At 48.0% G+C, this 19,046-nt stretch overlaps 1 protein-coding gene across 1 annotated transcript; it reads left to right on the top strand.

Annotated features, from left to right (window-relative positions):
• The first annotated feature begins 1,444 nt into the window (after positions 1-1,444).
• Positions 1,445-12,233, top strand: C4H19orf12 (chromosome 4 C19orf12 homolog). Its single transcript, XM_043899032.1, has 3 exons — positions 1,445-1,689; positions 6,248-6,433; positions 11,181-12,233. The coding sequence occupies exons 2-3, from the start codon at positions 6,271-6,273 to the stop codon at positions 11,444-11,446; spliced, it is 429 nt and encodes a 142-aa protein (XP_043754967.1). The 5' UTR covers positions 1,445-1,689; positions 6,248-6,270; the 3' UTR covers positions 11,447-12,233.
• Positions 12,234-19,046: the final 6,813 nt, after the last annotated feature.

Below are 19,046 nucleotides of genomic sequence, written 5' to 3'. Positions count from 1 at the left end.
TCCTCCCCATCTCTCCAGGAGTGAGTGAAAGGGCCCAGTTCCTTAATGTGCCACCAGAGGGAGCTGGCCTGCGGAGAAACAGGAGACTCTTAACCAGGCCCAAAGCTGGAGACACCCCAGGGAGTTGGGCTATTCTTTACCTTGGTTAATTTTCACTTTCAGTTTTGGAATGTCACCCAAACTCATAAAGCTCCTATTCAGGAACAAATGCAGTTATTTCAGGGGAACTTATTTGTGGCAGGGGAACTCTGGTTAATGCTATAGGCCCCTTTTCACATTAGTGACAGAGTGGAAACAGAAGTAACAAAATGATGATAAAGAATACAAAGTTTCAGTTAACTAACCTAACATATATAAATTCTAGAGATCTACTATACAGAATCGTATCTGTAGTTAACAATACTGTAGTGTACACTGAAGTGTGCTAAGCTTACCACATCTCCACACACAAAAGATAGTAATAATAAAGGAGATGGAAGGAAACATCCAGAGGTGATGTATATACTTATGGCCTTGATGGTGGTGATGATTTCACGGGTATAAATTCATCCCTAAACTCATCAACTTTTGTATACATCAAATATGTACAGCTTCTTGTATGTAAATCATACTTCAGTAAAGTGAAATATCTACCTATATATCTATAGCTCACACACGAACATACCCAAAGGACTTTCCCATTCAGAAAGAAAAAAAAAAATGGTAGTTTGAAAGAGGCCAACTCTCTGGGTGCCCACAGCACTCAGGAAGGCAAGCCAGAGTGCTGGTTACAAGAAAGGGCTTTGAGCCAGGTGGACCCAGGATGGAGTCTGGACCCTGACACTCCCTACCTTGCTGGACCTGGGTAGACCACCCTCTCTGAGCCTTGGGGCCTTCCTTCTCCTGTCTGTAATATGGCAATGGGAACCAGGCCTACGCTGCAGGATTGAGGGAGATAGCCCATGGAAAGCCCCCAGAAGCCTTTTTCAGCTTTGAGATGGTTCCAGGCCAGCCCTTGTATGTGGGTGTTGGAGGAGATGGGTAGAAGGCTCCTCCACGGGCCGCTCCAAAGCATCCCCTGGCCCTTCTCTGACCTGCCTCCCTCACACCTTTGCACCCTCCCAGGAGGCTCCCCAACCTCAGCTTTCCCCTGGAAGCTGGACCTCCTCTTTCCTTGGAACCCCAGGAGAAAGGGGGCGCAAAATCTTTTCAAACCCCCAGACGCAGAGGCCGCCGGTGTCCGCACTGCGGCCGGCTGACGTTTGCCTCTGCCAGGTGCATTCAGCGAACATTAATTCAGCCCTTCGCCGAGGCCGCGGCGTTCCTCCCGAACCGAGGGGTGGGGGAGTGTCTCGGTAGTGAGTGAAAGGCCAAAGTGAGACAGGGCCTCCCAGGAGGCCCCCGGGCTTGAGTAAGAACTAAAGGAACTCCGACCTAGTATGGGGGTGAGCGGGTGGAGGGCAGGGCTGCGCGCGGCCTCGGGGCCCAGCGATCCCGCTCCAGGCGCCCCATCCTGGCAGGCGCTGGCAGAGCGGAGCCGGGGTCGGCAGCGCAGCGGCAGGGGCGGCGGAGGCGCTCCCGGTGGGCGGCGCCCCGGAAGGCCCCGCGCGGACGAGCCGGAAGGCGGGGGGGCGGGGCCTGCGCGCCCGGCGGGGAGGCCTGCTGTCCACGCGCCTGCCGGCCTGTGACCTCGCGGCGCCGCCTCCGCAGGTAAAGGGCCCCGAGCCGCCGCCGGAGCCAAGGGGGCGCCCGGAGCAGCGCCAGGGCAGACGGTCTTAGTCCATTTATTTTCCTTATGGAGAAACGGGGGAACGAAGGGATGTGTGTGCTGTCTCCGCCCGCAGGAACTCCTGTGTGTGCGTGCGCGGGCGCGCGCGTGTCGCTTCCCGCAGGAACCCGGGTGCGCGTTTGGCGGGTGTTATATCCGCAGGGTGGGGCACTCCTGGCCTTGCCCTCTGGGGAGAGAATTTGGACGCCAGATTAGAGATGATGAGGAAGGGATGTTAGTGATTTAGGGGCGGGGAGATTAGCCTTGTGGGGACTGATAGCTTGTCTTTTTTTTGCCCTCACTGTGGGGCATGTGGGATCTTCGTTCCCCGACCCAGGATCAAGCCTGTACCTCCTGCATTGGGAGCGGGGAGTCCTAACCACTGGACCGCCAGGAAAGTCCCTCTTTATCCTTTTTGTTTGTTTAAAGAAATAGGAATATTTTGAGAGGGTGTTGCTCAAGGGCCAAGCAGGTAGATAAGGTGTGCTCCTGTAGGACCCTGCTCAGCTCTGGCCTGGATTGCTGCAGAAGGCCTTTCCCGTGTGGCTTGTACTTTTGATTTTTCAGGAGAATCAGAAATCTGAGGTGTATGTGAAATCTCTTGATTTTAAAAATTCTAGCAACTATTTTATTTAATTTATGTATTTGGCCTCAATGCATGTGGTATTCTAGCTCCCCCACCAGGGATCCAGCCCTCATCTCCTGCACCGGAAAGGGAAGTCTTAACCACTGGACTGCCAGAAAGTGAAAGTATCTCAGTCCTGTTTGACTCTCCCCGCCCCATGGACTGTACAGTCCATAGAATTCTCCAGGCCAGAATACTGGAGTTGATAGCTGTTCACTTCTCCAGGGGATCTTCCCAACCCAAGGATCAAACCCAGGGCTCCCACATTGCAGGCAGATTCTTTACCAGCTGAGCCACTAGGGAAGCCCAGGACTGCCAGGGAAGTCCCTAATCCATTTTTTAAAAGTCTAATCTGACTGTATTTGCTGATGGGATCCAATGTCTGTACTGGGGCATAGAGAGGTGGGAAGACATGGTTTATAGGAGCCAGTGGGCACACTGGAGCTTTAAAATAAAGTCCACCAGAGAAGTAAAAAGTACTGACGATTGCAGGTGAACAGCATCACTGAATCTTAAGAGGCCCTGCTTTTTTAATTTTTAAAAAGAGCTTTGTGCATGGAGGTCTGTGTTAGCTCTGCAGCCTTCCTCTCCTCATCTCACAACCTGGTCCATCTCAGAAAGCCAGGCTGCAGTCTCAGGGCCAGGCTCATCTCCCTCTCCCCCAGATCCCTGCTATAATCAGCAGACCAGCCTGGGTGCTTGCAAGAAACCAGGGCTTCACGTTGGTATTTGCCTTCCCTGTGGCTGGCAGATGGACTTCCTGTGATCCGAGTCTGTTTTGTGGACAAATCTGATTCTGAAATAGGTGAGATATGGTTGTAGAGGGGGTCACCCTCCCACCCCATTGAGGTCTGTCCCAAAAGAGTGCTGCCTCCTTCTTCTTCACCCACTTCTCTGCCACTTACTGACTAAGGCGGCTGGAGTGGGAGAAGGAAAAACAGGACTGGCTTCCTTCCTGAATCAGGCAACGCTGGAGAAGTTGGGAGGCTGAGCTTTTTAGCAGGGAGTCAGGAGATGGTGCTGCAGACTTTTCTTCCACAGCAAGGATCTATTGATGCTCCAGCTTCTGCAGTGATTCTTACAAGGAAATTAAACCAGCGGCCTCTTGGATGGAGGCAGCCACCATGCCAGTGGTCTACTCATGGTGTGGATCCATTGAACCCAGCAGGAGCTAGGCCACTTCTCCTCCCCTCCCACACACCATGGCACCTGCTGGCCCACTAGTCATACAGAGCTCTGGACTTGAACCTTGTGCTGACTCGACTGGGCTAAGTGGAGGTTAAAAGTGGTGTTTGCACAATGATGCCTCATTAGTCTCTGTGGGTTTTGACTTAAAGTCATTCAGAGCGGGTTGGAAGCTGGTTTTGGTTGTTTTTTTTTTTTTTAAATAGACCATACAGGGTGAAGTGGGTATGTATCTCCAGCCTCTTTTACATGCCTTTTCTTGCTGTGCAGAAACTGTTTGGAGAATACAGATCTGTAATTCTTCAGAAAACCTGGCATATGGGCAGAATGTGCTGGCCTGGAAACCAGCCTTGCAGATCAAGCGTGGCAAGGCTCAGGGTCTTCATGCCTCTGGGAATGCAAGGGGCCTTCCCAGGACCTGAGCTTCTTCTCCCTTTTTTCTGCAAAACTGACAGATAAAAAGCTAGGTGTAAACCAGAGCTAAGCTAGAAGGTGATTAGGTATTTTATAGGATGATTTTTAGCTTTTTAAAAGGTTTTATCATGAGATTAGTTCCTTTGGTTATCTTAATAGGTATCTGAAATTAAACATTTTGTTTGCATAGCTTTACAAGCCCATGGCTATTGGGTAAATCAGGTTAGTTCCTCCCTCCTCCCATTTCTAAGTGCAATTCTTTCGCTGTTATAATGCTATAATGTCATCTTGACATTTGTGCCTGGAAAATTTTTGACTTCTGGAAGGGTGGAAGGGGGCTGTCTTGCAGGTAGGAGGGGGTTGGGGCATGTGCTATGCCTACACGTGGTCACCTCTGGTGAACAGAAGGGCCTGGAAGCCAGGAGGCATTTTAGCGGATCCAGGACACCTGGGAGCCAGAGCAAGGACAAGCACACCTGAATTTTCCTTTAGTCCCTTGGGCAGCCTTGCAGGGCTGCCCCTCCACTGCCTCTCACACTCCTGGTAAACGGACACATCTGGAGCACGCCTCTTGCATTCTGAATTCAAGGACTGAGTAGCAGATATCAGACATCTTAAGTCATTCTGTCATAGAGTCTTGCTGTTCAAAAGTGAGGGCACAATTTCAGCTGGGGGCTTGTAAATACAGAATCTCACCCTACCTATATGGGTAGTATTTAACAAGGTCTTCAGTGACTCCTATGTGCTGGTGGAGAATCACTGATATCAAGAATATCAAAAGGAGGAACTTCCCTGATGGTCCAGTAGTCAAGAGTCTGAGCTCCCAATGCAGGGGGCTACAGGTTCAATCCCTGGTTAGGGATCTAAGACCCCCCTTGCCACATAGCATGGGCAAAAAATAAAAAGAATATTAAAAAGAAAAAGAGGGTAAATTTTCAGGGCCTAGAGAAAAGGATCCCACTTACCTCCCCTGGGACTACAAAGAAGTTCTGACTGGTATAGATCCACAGATTTGTTCTAAAGGCTCAGAGTTCTCTCTCAGAATTGGGAGGATAATTTTACATTAGGGTAATTCTGGATTTTCCTTGGGTTTAAAAACAACTCATATTTCCAGAAGATATTGAATAGGTCCTGCTCCAAACTTCCATGATCAGATTCCTTGTAAATGTCTGTGTCTCACAGCCTTGATTGAAAAGGGAAGTGTTGGTGAGAGAGGAAGGTGCCCACCCAAGCCTTGGGTCCAGCCAAGGCTGGAAGAAGGAGAACCGCTCGTTGCTATTTTGATTTTACTTCCTGTCCTGCCAGGAGGCCATCAGTGCCAAGGTTCTCCATTCCCACCAACCTTGGGGTAGTTAGTGCCTGCCCTACCTCTACCCTTGCCCCGGGCTGTTTTTTTCCTGCTAGTGTGGCAAAGAGTTTCCTGACCCCAGAGAATTTTTCTAAAGGTCATTGTTCCAAAGTCTGTCCATCCATCTGTCATCTGTTCACCCATATGGACTTCTTTGATTCTTTTATTCTCTGGCTGTTTCATCTCACCATGTCATCCTGCCCCTGCCTTTAATATCCCATGGGTAAAACTGGATTGACTCTGAGTAGTTGCTTGTTGAAGCCATTGGTATATGTTAGGAAGAGAATGTCCATTTAGAAACCATCATATCTGAGAGTTTGCAGTATTAACAGTCTCGCTCCAGGTGAGACTTTGCATCTATCCTGCTAACACCTTGTAGGAATCCAGCCTGTAGGTGGTTTATCTTCATCTTACAGGTGAGAAGCCTGCCACTCTGCTGGGTTATCCTGTGGCTACAAGGCTGTGTGGTTACAGAGTCTGTGCCTCCCCCTTCTCTGGCTTGGCGGGAGCCGAGATGCCCTGTCACAGAGAAGTGGACCCAGGGCTGGGACTTGTGCACTCCGCCCGGCTTTGTGCGTGGGGATTGTCTGGGCTCGCTGAAGGGCCCTGAAACAAGAGAGCTCAGAATTGCATCACTCGTGATGAACTGGTGGAGCAAGTGGCCAGGATTGTCCCTTAATCTGTCATAAATCAGAAGTTAGACTGCAGAGAAGACCTTTCACCCACTCTGCTGATCCTGTCTACCTAATAACTGAATGCTGCCCTGCTTTCTGTTTGGCAAAGGACTTGCCGCATGACTGGGTGTGCTGTCCCTCCTGCACACGGCAGAGATCCTGTTCTCTACCAAAAATGGGGGAACCTTCCTTAAAACTTGAGGAAGAGTAACATTTGGGTGGAAGGGCCCTTCACTCATTGCATCTGTCCTTAGGAGCACTTACCCCGAGGTCCGCCATGATGCCCGTGGCGGTGGAGGACGTCATGAGGTTGCTGTGCTCCATCTCTGAGGAGAGGAAGATGAAGGCGGCCGTCAAGCACTCCGGGAAGGGCGCCCTAGTCACCGGGGCCGTGGCCTTCGTTGGTGGCTTGGTGGGCGGTCCACCGGGACTAGCCGTTGGTAAGTGCAGATGCCTCAGGGACAGTGCAGTTGTTGGGAAAAGGCCTTTGAGACCACAGAGACATCATGAAAGCCTCTGTCCTGTGTGAGAAGTTTGTCGCGTTGAGGTCACATCTGTGAAGTGATCTTTGGGCACGTGATCAGTCCTGTAAACACCACCAGCTTCTGTGTGAATGTCTCAGAAGTGCAGGGCTCTCTCAAAAGGCATCTGTGTCATAAAGGCCTGGAGGACATCTTTCTCCCAGAATGTGTCCTAGAGCCAGAGGATTTCAGGGTGTCCCGGGTTTTGGACAGTCTCCCTCCCCCCATCACCGTTAGACATCCAGAGAGGAAGCTGAAATTTGCTGAGCACCTCCTGAGGGGTGATGCTCAAGGGCCACTGAATGTGAATTCATTCACAGAGTGCTTCCCTAGTCTGAAAGCAAGCCATCCAGCTCAGGGAAAGCAATAAGCTAGCTCCTAGAGTGGTCATCATCCCTGCCCTTCTTTTACCACCTGCTTCTATTTGGGAACTTGTTTCTGGCAATAAATGAAAGTGTGGCTGATCTTCCCATCCTTCTTTGTAGCTAGAATGAAGCTGCTTCCTTTGGATTAGGAGCAGAAAGAATTCCTATGTGGTCTGAACTGTGGGCCGGGGGTGTTGTCAGAGAGCTGGCTGCTGTCCAGGCCTGACCTGTGGAGGGGCCAGATAAGGTCTTCCTTGAGGTGTGTCAGATGGACCCTGCAAAACAGGGCTAGGTCTGCTGCCCTGGGCCCAGCAAATATTTACTGAATGCCTCCTTTGTGCTGGTAGCTTGTGCTGGGGATACAGAGCCTGAGAAAGCTCACGGGCTGGTGGAAGCCCTTTCTATGTGGCTTGTAGTCTTCACATGAATACAGGCTAGAGAGATGATTGCTTTTCTTCCCAGCTCACGGGAAAAGCTTCCAGCTCTCCTCTTCCCTCCCGTAGTAGGATTGACATTTGAGGACATTGTATCAAGCTGAGGCCACACTGAGGAGAAAAGAAGCAGCTTGTGGGTGACCCTAGATCTTCCATCTATACATTTCCATTTCCAAACGCTGTGAGTTAGTGAGTCCTGACTTCAGCTTCTTGCCATCCAGGAAGTGTTCCCATGGGGGAGAAGACAAGGCCATTGCCATCTTCCTCAGTGACATCCTTTATCTTTGTCCCACCCCATCTGATGTGCTCAAAAAGGGCTAGCTGGGATCATTTATCACATAGCTGTGCCCAGATGCCATTTTGGGAGCACATATTTTATTCAGATTGAGCAAAAGCTGGTAGAGGACAAGCTGTCAGCAAAGGGAACCCCGGGGATTGGCTACTCGCAGCCCCTAGGTCATGGGCAGGAGCATCATTTTACCCAGAAAACAAAGGAATTTTCTCTTCTCCAAAGAGTTGGTAATTTCTTGGTCGATATTTCCTGGCGACTTTTTGCATTAAGTGCTGCTCTAAATCAGATATTGATGTTCTCATAAAGGTTTAGTGCAGATGAGTGCAACTCTTGTCAGCGCTAAGCATTTCACTGGTGTCATGGGGAAAAGTTCACTAAAACTTGTAAGTGACTGACCCTCCCTCCCTGGAATGCTCCTTCCTTTCCGTGTGGGGCGAAGTCTGTCCAGGGCAGTGTTCAGCCTCCAAGACATAAGGCTGGCCGGTTTCCTGCATCTTAGGAGGTGTGTGCTACCAGGTGCTTCCACGCTTGGTTTCCTAAAATGTCGCAAGATTTACTTATTGATGGCTGCGTCCAGCCTGAAAATGGGTTCTTTCTGGCTCAGGCTGCATTCTTTTGGATAAACTCTTTATTTTGGAATAATCTTAGATTTACAGAGAAGTTGCAAAGACAATGCCGAGAATTTCCACGTATGTGTCATCCATTTTCAGCTCCCCTAATGTTCACATCTTATGTTACCACGGCACACTTGTCAAAACTTAGAAACCCATCCTAACATGACTGTTAACTATTCTTCAGGCTATATGTGGATTTTATCAGTTTCTGCGTCCAAGGTGTTTTTCTGCCCCAGGTCTAGCTCAAGACCACACTTAATCCTCATGTCTCCTTAGTCTCTCCAGTTTTATTATTTTTTTTTCCACTCTTAATTTTCCCCCCATGTGGGCCATTGCAGAGTATTGAGTACAGTTCCCTGTGTTATACAGTGAAGTCGCTCAATCGTGTCCGACTCTTTGCGACCCCATGGACCGTGCCCACCACCACCCCAGGCTCCTCCATCCATGGAATTTTCTAGGCAAGAGTTACTGGAGTGCGTTGCCATTTCCTTCTCCAGGGGATCTTCCCAACCCAGGGATTGAACCCGGGTCTCCTGCATTGTGGGCAGATGCTTTAGTGTCTGAGCCACCAGGGAAGCCCAGTAAAGAACCCCGTTATATAGTAGTAGGTCCTTATTGGTTGTCTATTTTATGTAGTGTAGGGTGTCTATGTCAATCCCAGTCTTCCAGTTTATCCCTCTCTCTCCTCATCCTCTGGTAACCATAAGTTTCTTTTCTGTTTCTGTAGTAGAAAACCTCTATAACTCTATTTCTGTTTTGTAGATAAGTTCTTTTGTACATTTTTTTTTAGACTCCACATACAAGCGCTATCATATGATCTTTGTCTTTCTCCTTCTGACTGACTTCACTCAGTATGACAATCAATGTTGCTGCAGATGGCATTGGTTTGTTCTTTCCTATGGCTGAGTAACATTCCATACAGGTGTACCACATCTTCTTTATCCAGTCTTCTGTTGATGGGCGTTTAGATTGCTTCCATGTCCTGGCTATTGTAAATAGTGCTGCATATGGGGGTGCACGTATCTTTTCAAATTATGGTTTTCTCCAGGTGTATACCCAGGAGTGGGATTGCTAGATCATACCGTAACTCTGTCTTTAGTTTTTTAAGGAACATCCATGGTATTCTTCATAGTGACTATTTGGCACAGTGGTAACTCACATCTCAGTGACACAAGAGATGCGAGTTCAATCCCTGGGTTGGGAAGATGCCCTGGAGAAGGAAATGACAACCTACTCTAGTATTCTTGCCTGGAAAATCCCACAAACAGAGGAGTCTGGCAGGCTACAGTCCATGGGGTCGCAAAGACTTGAACACGACTGAGCAGAGCACATCGTGGCTGTACCAGTGTACGTTCCCCCAACAGTGTAGGGGGGTCCCCTTTTCTCCACATCCTCTCCAGCATTTATTGTTTGTAGGTGTTTTGATGATGGGCATTCTGACCAGTGTGCAGTGATAGCTCTTTGTAGTTTTGATTTTGCATTTCTCTAATAATTTGTGATATTGAGCATTTTTTCATGTGCCTTTTAACCATCTGTGTATCTTCTTTGGATAAATGCCTAGTTGGATCTTCCATCCATTTTTTGCTTGGGTTGTTTGGGTTTTTTTTGGTATGAGCTGCATGCTCCAATATACATGTTGGTGTATATTGGAGACTAATCCCTTGTCGGTTGCTTTCTCCCATTCTGAGGGTGTCCCCAGTCTTGTTTTCTGCTGCTTTGATACTTTTGAGGAGTACTGGTCAGGTATTTTGGAGAACTCCTCTCAGTTTGGGTTTGCCTGATGTCCTTCTCATGAGTAGAGAGCGGATCTTGGGAAGAATACGGTGGCGCCTCTCGTCACACATTTCAGGGACGCGTGACACCCACAGCACCTCCTTGAGATGCTCGGCTTGATCACTTGACTGGTGTCAGGTCTGTTAGTCTTCTCCACTGCACAGTTACTGTTTCCCCTTTTCTACTCTTCTCTTTTGAAGAAAGTCACCAAGTCCAGCCAGCCTGCATTTTTTCAGTATCCGATCACCAATATTTAAAACTTGTAAGACTATTAAAAGATACAAACCTGGTATTCCATGTGGCAGCAGTTGGCTGGCATGGGGTAGCCACTTCTCCTTTAGACACGTACCTAGCTCTCCAGGTCACCACAGTCCCCCTCAGCCCACTTCACTCCTTTCAGTGACCTGCTTGGGCCCTGCAGACACTTGAGTTTAAGACCCTTACCCTAGGACATCTTCCTATAGCAGGCTGCACCTGACCTGCTTAAAGAGAACTTTCCATTGAACTTGGAACTCGTCTGGTCCCAAGATAGCATGCTTTGACTTTGATAATAATAAATTTACATATAAAAGTAATGTTTGTGCCCTTTTGGGGTAGCAGAAAAAGAAATAGTTGAATACATTAAATTTGTTATTTATCATCATACAACTTTGGAAGGGTTGTATGAAAAACATTGCTTCAGGAGAAAATACCTTGTCATCTGTCACCGTCCCCAGGGTCCTTGAACCAGGTGGTTCCACTAGAGATTTCAAAGCTCAGGTCTCAGGCACATGTTCTCCGCCCAGCGGAGGAAACTCAGCCTCATCAGAGATGGTTCTCCCTGAAAATGCATTTGCTTCTCAGCCTTCTCCTTTGAGATGAGAGAGGTTTTTTTGGAAGCATGAAAACCTTCAGCCCATGAGGATTTTAGTTAGCATAGCTCTCAGGGGGCGAGATGCTTCATGTTGCACTGTGAGCGCAGGGCTTAGGAGAGGGCATGTGTGAGTGTCAATTATCTGAGCCAAATGGATCAAAGACCACGTAAACCTTTGCCCTCCGCCCTGCTGGTGGAGCAGACATGAAGCTGAGCCTGTCCTGACCCGTTCACGAATGTGCTCACTCGTCATGACGGTGGACGTGCGCTCAGCGAGAACCTGTGGCCATCATTTATGAGTAAGGCTGACTAATTGAGTCCTTCCTGTTTTCTAGGGGGGGCCGTCGGGGGTCTGTTAGGTGCATGGATGACGAGTGGACAGTTTAAGCCAGTTCCTCAGATCATAATGGAGCTACCGCCTGCCGAGCAGCAGAAGCTCTTTAATGAAGCCACTGCCATCCTCAGGCACCTGGAGTGGACGGACGCCGTGCAGCTGACCATGCTGGTCATGGGCAGCGAGGCCCTGCAGAAGCAGCTGCTGGCGATGCTGGCCAACTACGTCACCAGGGAGCTGCGGGCAGAAGTGCAGTATGACGACTAGGCCTCGGCCCTGGGAAGTGGGGTCCGTTTGGATGATTCCCCCGACTCGTGGGAGGTGACCGGGGAGCTGTGGGAAGCCCACATCATCAGAGTATTACCTAAACTGTAGCAGCATCTCCTGCTGAAGAGGCTGCTGCTCTGCTAGGTCATGTTGTGGAAATTATTGGAGAAGATGCTGCGCTTTATGGCTGTGTGTGCCTGTGTGTCCTGACAGCCTTTGAGGGGGAAGCTGGCGAATAGCAAGGCTGTGCCTGCTGCCATGTGGTGGCGGTTTTTTGAATCCACACTTGCTCACACAGGAGCCAGAAGAAGGTCAGCACGTTCAGTCTCTCATCTCATTGCAAGAAGATGACGCCTGTCCAGGCACCCATTGCAGGACACCTTGGGACCTGGGGGGGCTGGCCCCTGTTGGAATCAAGTTTACCTCTTGATTGTCCTTTCACCACCTGGTGACTTCTGAGTGGCCTCAAGGAGGGGGCAGTCGGCCTGCTGAGTGAAGCCAAGAATGCCAGTGGCACTCTGCCCTTCCCCCACTAGCTGCCAGACTAGGTTCTCACCCTCCTGGGGGGGCTTGCTTTCCCCATCTGAACAGTCACGGTAGTTCTTGTGTTCAGCTTTTTAAATTAAATATTTTCAGTAAAAGTATTTCTCTTTCTGAAGTGGTAGGATCATAAACTTACCTAGACACAGGAAACATCTCCATTCTAAATTTCCCTAATACTGTTTTTGCTTTGCTTTCAGAACCACAACTTGACTGTCATCAAATCACAGTAAATGTTTTCTGAATAGTCCTTTTCTCCACCCATTCTGTGTAAAGTGTCTCTAAGATTCAAAGTCGTGTGCTTGGAACACAAAGGAAGAGAACGGATTTGTGGCTCTAAAGACTGAATGAAAGCTCTGGATTCCTGGGCCTGACCTGAGGCTCCAGGCTGCTGTGGTTCCCTGGGCTGCCAATGTGTGCACACTGCCCGGGCCTGACCTGAGGCTCCAGGCTGCTGTGGTTCCCTGGGCTGCCAATGTGTGCACACTGCCCGGGCCTCCCCTGGCAACCACAGGGCGTCCCTTGGGTCTCTCCAGGGAGCTGGAAGGAAGCTTCACTGGCCTCCCTGGGGTACAGCGGAAGGCACTCGTGTGGAGCAGAGATAGTATCCTGCACCTTCTTTGGATAAAGGAAACTTCAGGGCAAATTTGAAACGGGGGTGATTAAGGAAGGATCAAGCTTTTATCTCAGAAAAGTTGCTCTTTATCTGGCCTCATCTAGCACTCATCAGGTGCCCTTCACAGGTCAAATGCCTGGGGTTGATGAGGCCACTTGGTCATTTGCCCTGCTCGGGTCGATGAGGGAGCAGGGCAGGGTCCTTTTAGATGATTCTCCTGACACATAGAAGGTGACTGGGGAGTTTGGGGGGATCCCACCCACTCATTACTCGTGTTGGGTCCTACTCTGAGAGGCTCCGGGGACACAGGTGGTCCCAGCTCAAAGGTCCTACACCAGTGTCCACTGGATCCCTCCCCTGACCTGCCTGCCGTTACCCCTGGGAAAGCCACTCTGGGGAGATGGCCTGATTCCCGACCAGACAGGTGTCAGATGAAGCAGGCCTTACAGAATGAAGTCACTGGCCTAGTCAGGTCCTGGATGACTTGTGGTGGACTCTGGGCCCGAGAGGAGTCCAGACCTTGAGTCTCATCTCTCCCAGGAGCTGAAAGCACTTTCCTTTCACGCTCTCCTCACTCACAGTAACTGTGGCTTAGTATTTCTTCATCTTCTTTGAAAATTTTTGACTTATTTATTTTTGAAACTTAGGAGACACCAGAAGGTATAAATGGAAAATGAAGGTGTTCTCCTATGCTGGCTGCTGCTCCAGACCCTATCCAGATGCACCACTGTACCAATTTCTTCTGTATTCCTGTTTTTAGACAGTCTTTTGTTTGTCAGTGTTTATTGCTGAAAACATAGAAAAATCCAGAAAAGTACAATGAAAAAAAAAACCATTAAACTATCACCACCCCAAAAAAACCCACTGTTAACACATTTGGCATACTTTGTGCAAACTTTTTAATGGTATGTATGTTTCTAACCTATTTGCATCTTTACTGTTTAGACCCTTTGAACACTTTTACCAATTAGCATTAAATAACACTTGTGATGTAATTTGAACTCCCTTGTGAACATGTGTAATGGCTTTATAATATTCCATTGCACTAAACCATATACCTGCTACAGTGTCTTTTATGGGTCTTTACTATTATAGTGGTAACATTTTTATGAACACTTTTGTGTTAATATTCTGTTCATATTTTAGATTATGATAGTCTGTAGGATAGATTCCTCAATGTGAAATTGTTGCATTTAAAAGTATGTAATGTTTTTTACAATGGGTGGATAGCATCACTGACTCAATGGACATGAATTTGAGCAAACTCCAGAAGATAATGAAGGACAGGGAAGCCTGGTGTACTGCAGTCCATGGGGGTCTCAGAGAGCCAGACACAACTTAGCAACTGAACAACAACAACAATATTTTTAAGGCTCTTGTTATATTCATTCAAAATTCTTTCAGAGAGGCAGTATCAATAATTTGTTCTTCTAACAGCAAGTTTTGGGGATGCTCATCTTATCACATCCTCACCAGGAAATAGAATGACAGTGTCTTAAAGCTTTATTAATTTGATGGGTGATTACTGACATCTTGGTTTGATTCATTTATCTTTGGATTATGAGTGAGGTGGACAAGGTTGGGGTGAGCTCCTGGGGGCTACCTGCCCAGGTGGTGCTGAGAGCTCCAGGACCCTGGGGCCCAGGCCTAGCAGAGGGTGAGGGGGCCCTGGTGTGAGCAGACAGCCGGCGGGGGCAGCGGCTGGCCAGGCGGTGGCCAGGAAACAGCAGGAAAGTGCCCGCGGGGTAAGGAGGCAGCTGAGGAGGAAGCCTTGGTGGGGGACCCAGTAATTATAAAAAGAAACCATCTGCTCTGGGCTGGTTATTAACCTGCTTCGAGTGTTGCTGTGACAGTGCCGGGCAAGATTTTTCTCAGGCAGATGGTATATTTTTAGCTAGAATGAACTTTTTTTATTTATTTATTTTTATTTTTGAGATGTCTGGCTTGGAAGTAAACACTAGGGTGTGTTGCAATGCTGGAGGCGGGGAGCACTGGCGCGCAGGGTGTGGAGGAAGGGTCCTCTCCGCGTTACTTATTGAGAGGCGCCATCTAGCGGGCAAGCGGGCACATCCTTTCTCCTCTTCCCTCAGCCGGGCCTGCAGAGCCTGCTCTGAGTCTCCAGCCAGGCCAGGATGTGGCTCCACAAGGAGGCTGTTTTATGAGTTCCCCTTGGGACAGGGCTGCGGCCTTCCTGAGGTTTTAATAAGCCGTGAGCAGAACATCAACCTTGTCTGCTGCAACCTTTTTGCATATAAACCAGAATGTCTCTCAATCCCGAACAATCAACATATGGCAATTAAGCAATGCCAGGATTCATCTAAACCACACAGGGAAAAGGCACTGTCTGATGTGTTTTCAGCTTGTTGGGAGGAGATAAATGACTTTATTAGCCGGAGGTGGCTTCTCGGACCATTACGATAACAGCGGGTCAGGAGTCAAAGCTTGGGCCTGGCTCCCTGCTTCGCAGGCTCAGGCAGCTATGGTACCACACATGCTGGCAAGTGGAGGAAGTTGAGAAGTGTTTTTCTAAACAGTTGAGGTGGTGGCTATTTCTTTAATTTTTGTGGCTTTTCAGGGGAGGACTTTACTCTCTCTCATTTGAATTAAACAAATACAAGGATAATATCTAGGAGATATCTATTACATACCAACTAATTAGTATAAGTGAATGCAAATGATCAAACCCAGAATGGGCAGGACTGTGGGTAAACAATGTATATACCTACACACATACATACACTCCACCAGAGAAAATACACAGTGATACAGTCTTTGGGGAGAGTGATGCGAAGGAAAAAAGTCACAGGTATCGTAAAACTGTATATACTTTCCAGCTCACTAATTTCACTTCAGGGAAAACATTACAATAAAATAATTCAAATGGCAAAAAGATAAATTCATAGCAGTGCTGTTTATGATAGCAGGAAAAAAGGAAAATAATCCCAATGTTGAACAACAGGGAAATATTTAAACTGTACATGGGCAATATGATGGAATTGTTCAGTCGCTAAATCATGTCTGGCTCTTTTCAACCACATGGACTATAGCGTGCCGGGCTCCTCTGTTCTTTACTATCTCCCAGAGTTTGCTCAAATTCATGTCCATTGAGTTGTTGATGCTATCCAACCTTCTCATGCTCTGTCATCCCTTTCTCCTCCTGCCCTCAATCTTTCCCAGCATCAGGGTCTTTTCCAATGAGTTAGCTCTTTGCGTCAGGTGGCCAAAGTATTGGAGCTTCAGCTTCTGCTTCAGTCCTTTCAGTGAATATTCAGGATTAATTTCCTTTAGGGTTGACTGATTTGACTTCCTTGAAGCCCAAGGGTCTCTCAAGAGTCTTCTCCAGCACCACAATTCAAAAGCACCAATTCTTAAGCACTCAGCTTTCTTTATGGTCCAACTCTCACATCCCTACATGACTACTGGAAAAACCATAGCTTTGACTATAGCGACCTTTGTCAGCAAAGTGATGTCTTTGCTTTTTAATGTGCTGTCTAGGTTTATCATAACTTTCCTACCAAGGAGCAAGTGTCTTAATTTCATGGCTGGAGTCACTATCCACAGTGATTTTGGAGCCCAAAAAAATAAAGTCTCTCACTGTTTCCACGTTTTCCCCTTCTATTTGCCATGAAGTAAAGGGACTGAATGCCATGATCTTAATTTTTTAAATGTTGAGTTTTAAGCCAGTTTTTATACTCTCTTCTTTCACCCTCATCAAGAGGCACTTTAGTTCCTCTTCACTTTTTGCCATTAGAGTGGTATCATCTGCATATTTGACGTTGTTGATATTTCTCCAGGGCTTCCCTTGTGGCTCAGCTGGTAAAGAATCCATCTGCAATGAGGGAGACCTGGGTTCGATCCCTGGGTTGGGAAGATCCCTTGGAGAAGGGAAAGGCTACCCACTCCAGTATTCTGGCCTGGAGAATTCCATGGACTGTATAGTCCACAGAGTCACAAAGTCAGACACGACTGAGTGACTTTCACTGTCACTTTCCTTTTTCTCCAGGCAATCTTGAGTCCAGCTTGTCATTCATCCAACTCAGTATTTTGCATGATGTATTCTGCATAGAAGTTAAATAAGCAGGGTGTCAATATACAACCTTGATGTACTCCTTTCCTAATTTTGAACTAATCCGTTGTTCCATGTTCTAACTGTTGCTTCTTGAACTGCATAGAGGTTTCCCAGGAGACAGGTAAGGTGGTATTCCCAACTCTTTAAGAATTTTCCACAGTTTTTTGTAGTCCACACAGACAAAGGCTTTAGCATAGTCAATGAAGCAGAAGTAGATGTTTTTTTCTGGAATTCCCTTGCTTTCTCTATGATCCAGTGGATGTTGGCAATTTGATCTCTGGTTCCTCTAACTTTTCTAAACCCAGCTTGTACATCTGAAAGTTCTTGGTTCATGTACTACTGAAGCCTAGCTTGAAGGAGTTTGTGCGTTACCTTGCTAGCATGTGAAATGAGTGCAATTTTAATAAGTAGTAATTGGGGGTGGGTATGTGAAAGTCAGTGAAATTTCTCCATATGCATTATCTGCCTTATGGCAACTTCATATGTCTGTTCTTGGGGGGAAAAAAGAAAAAGATAAGCTGGACTAGTGCTGGCGATGAGCCCAGGCCTTCCAGCGCCCCAAGGTTGCGGCTCACAGGAAGCAGCAGAGGTGCACGAGAATCTCAGAGTGTGGGCACCTTGTGCCTGAGGGGAGTCCAGTGTTTAAAACTGTGAATGAGATACCATTCCAGAAACCAGACAAGAACCAGCCTGGTGCCCAACTCCCTGGGGCTGTTCCTCCCAGGAACGGCTCAAGGCCACCTCACGAGCCCACTGTGGACCTGCCTCTTCAGAGGCAGCAGCGGGTCCCAGAGCACAACCCTGAAGGGTAGGCCATGTGTCACTAACCAAGGCAGGAGGGCCAGCCATGCTGGGAGCTGTTTAGACACAGGGTCTTTTCTCTAGGGTCTGTCCGGGAGAAATATAATACAAGCCATTAAACATAATCTTTTATTTTCTAGTAACCACATTTTTCAAAAGTAAGAAATAAATTTAGTAGTATACTTTAACCCAATATAACCACATGTTATCATTTCAAATGTAATCAATATAAAAGCTTATTGAGACATTTTCCAATTTTTTATATTATCTCTCTGAAACTCAGTGTATATGTTACAACACATCTCAAGTCTGTGTTTTGAGATTAGTCAAAGTCAAAGACACATGTCAAGTCACATGTGGGCCAGTGGGGACCTCATCAGGCATCACCACTCTATAAGATACACAATAGAAAACAAAAAGATGAAAGGTTTTTCTTTTCCACTTGGGTTGCCTGTGATACAGACGTGTCACGGTAAGGGCCAGGAACCTCTTTCAGGCCTTTCTCTGTTCTGAAGTTCAGCATCTGAACTTGTTTGAGGTCCTCATTAGAGGTCAGGGTCAGGCTGGATGGTGCTATGGATGGAATTGTGTCTACCCCAAACTCATATGTGGAAATCCTAACCCCCAAGTGATGGCATTTGGAAGTGGAGTCTTTGCAAGGTAAGTAGAGTTAGATGAGGCCATGGTGGAGCGACCCCCATGATGGGATTAGTGCCCTTACAAGCAGAAATACCAGAGAGCTTCCTCTCTCTCTGTCTCCCTCTTTGCCATGTGAAGACCGAAAGGAGAGGGCCATCCAAAAGCCAAGAGCACTCACCAGAACCCGGCCATGCTGGCACCGTGATCTTGGACTTCCAGCCTCCACAGCTGTGAGCGATACATGGGCATGATTAAGCTGCCAGCCTGCAGCACTTTGTTATGGCACATGGAGCCGACTGGGACAGGTAAAGAGCAGGGAGGCTTCCTGGATCCCTGAATTCTAGCCTGATTAGGGCACCAGCATTTTTCCCCTGCCTGGAGGTGACAAGTTGAGCAGTGTGTGGGTGTAGACCCCCGTTGATGAAACTGAACATCCTTGGCCACTAAGAACCAGCCTTGACCTTCTGTCCCAGGCACATGTGGTCCTCAGAGGCCTTGGAGGACGGCACCCCTGAATCTCTACCCCCTCCCTGCCTGCACTTGCTGAGCTGGATGTGGCTAAAGAAAACACCTGCCCACGCTGCTGGTCTCACTCAGCATCGCTGTGTTTTCCCATCCACTTCCTCTGCCTCTGCCTCGTTTCAGCTGCCAACACTTCCTCCTCTGTCATCCCTCAGGTCATGACCTTAGTTCCTGTTTCCTTGAGAAAAGGGATTAACTGGAAGAGAATGTTCACTCCCTACATCTGTGCCCATCTTTCCTCCTGGTATTACAAACTGCCCTTGCTCTTGACTCAGGCCAGCCCCTCTACCGGACATTGGATCCTACCCGCTCCCTCCTGAGGACACTCACTGGTCCAGCCATTCTCCTTCTTCCTCTCCATCACTGCATTCCCCCTCTGCACAGAACTTTCCCGTTAGTGTGCACGTGTGAAT

This window comes from Cervus elaphus, chromosome 4 (assembly GCF_910594005.1).
Source record: "Cervus elaphus chromosome 4, mCerEla1.1, whole genome shotgun sequence".
Taxonomy (NCBI): Eukaryota; Metazoa; Chordata; class Mammalia; order Artiodactyla; family Cervidae; genus Cervus; species Cervus elaphus.
Note: the sequence above shows the minus strand (reverse complement) of the source record. Positions and strands in the feature narration are given on the sequence as shown.

Excerpts from the sequence above, each read along its gene's own strand:
- C4H19orf12 (XM_043899032.1), top strand. The coding sequence starts at position 6,271 with ATGATGCCCGTGGCGGTGGAGGACGTCATGAGGTTGCTGTGCTCCATC. Across the intron at positions 6,434-11,180 it reads TCCACCGGGACTAGCCGTTG|GGGGGGCCGTCGGGGGTCTG; the intron begins GTAAGTGCAGAT and ends CCTGTTTTCTAG.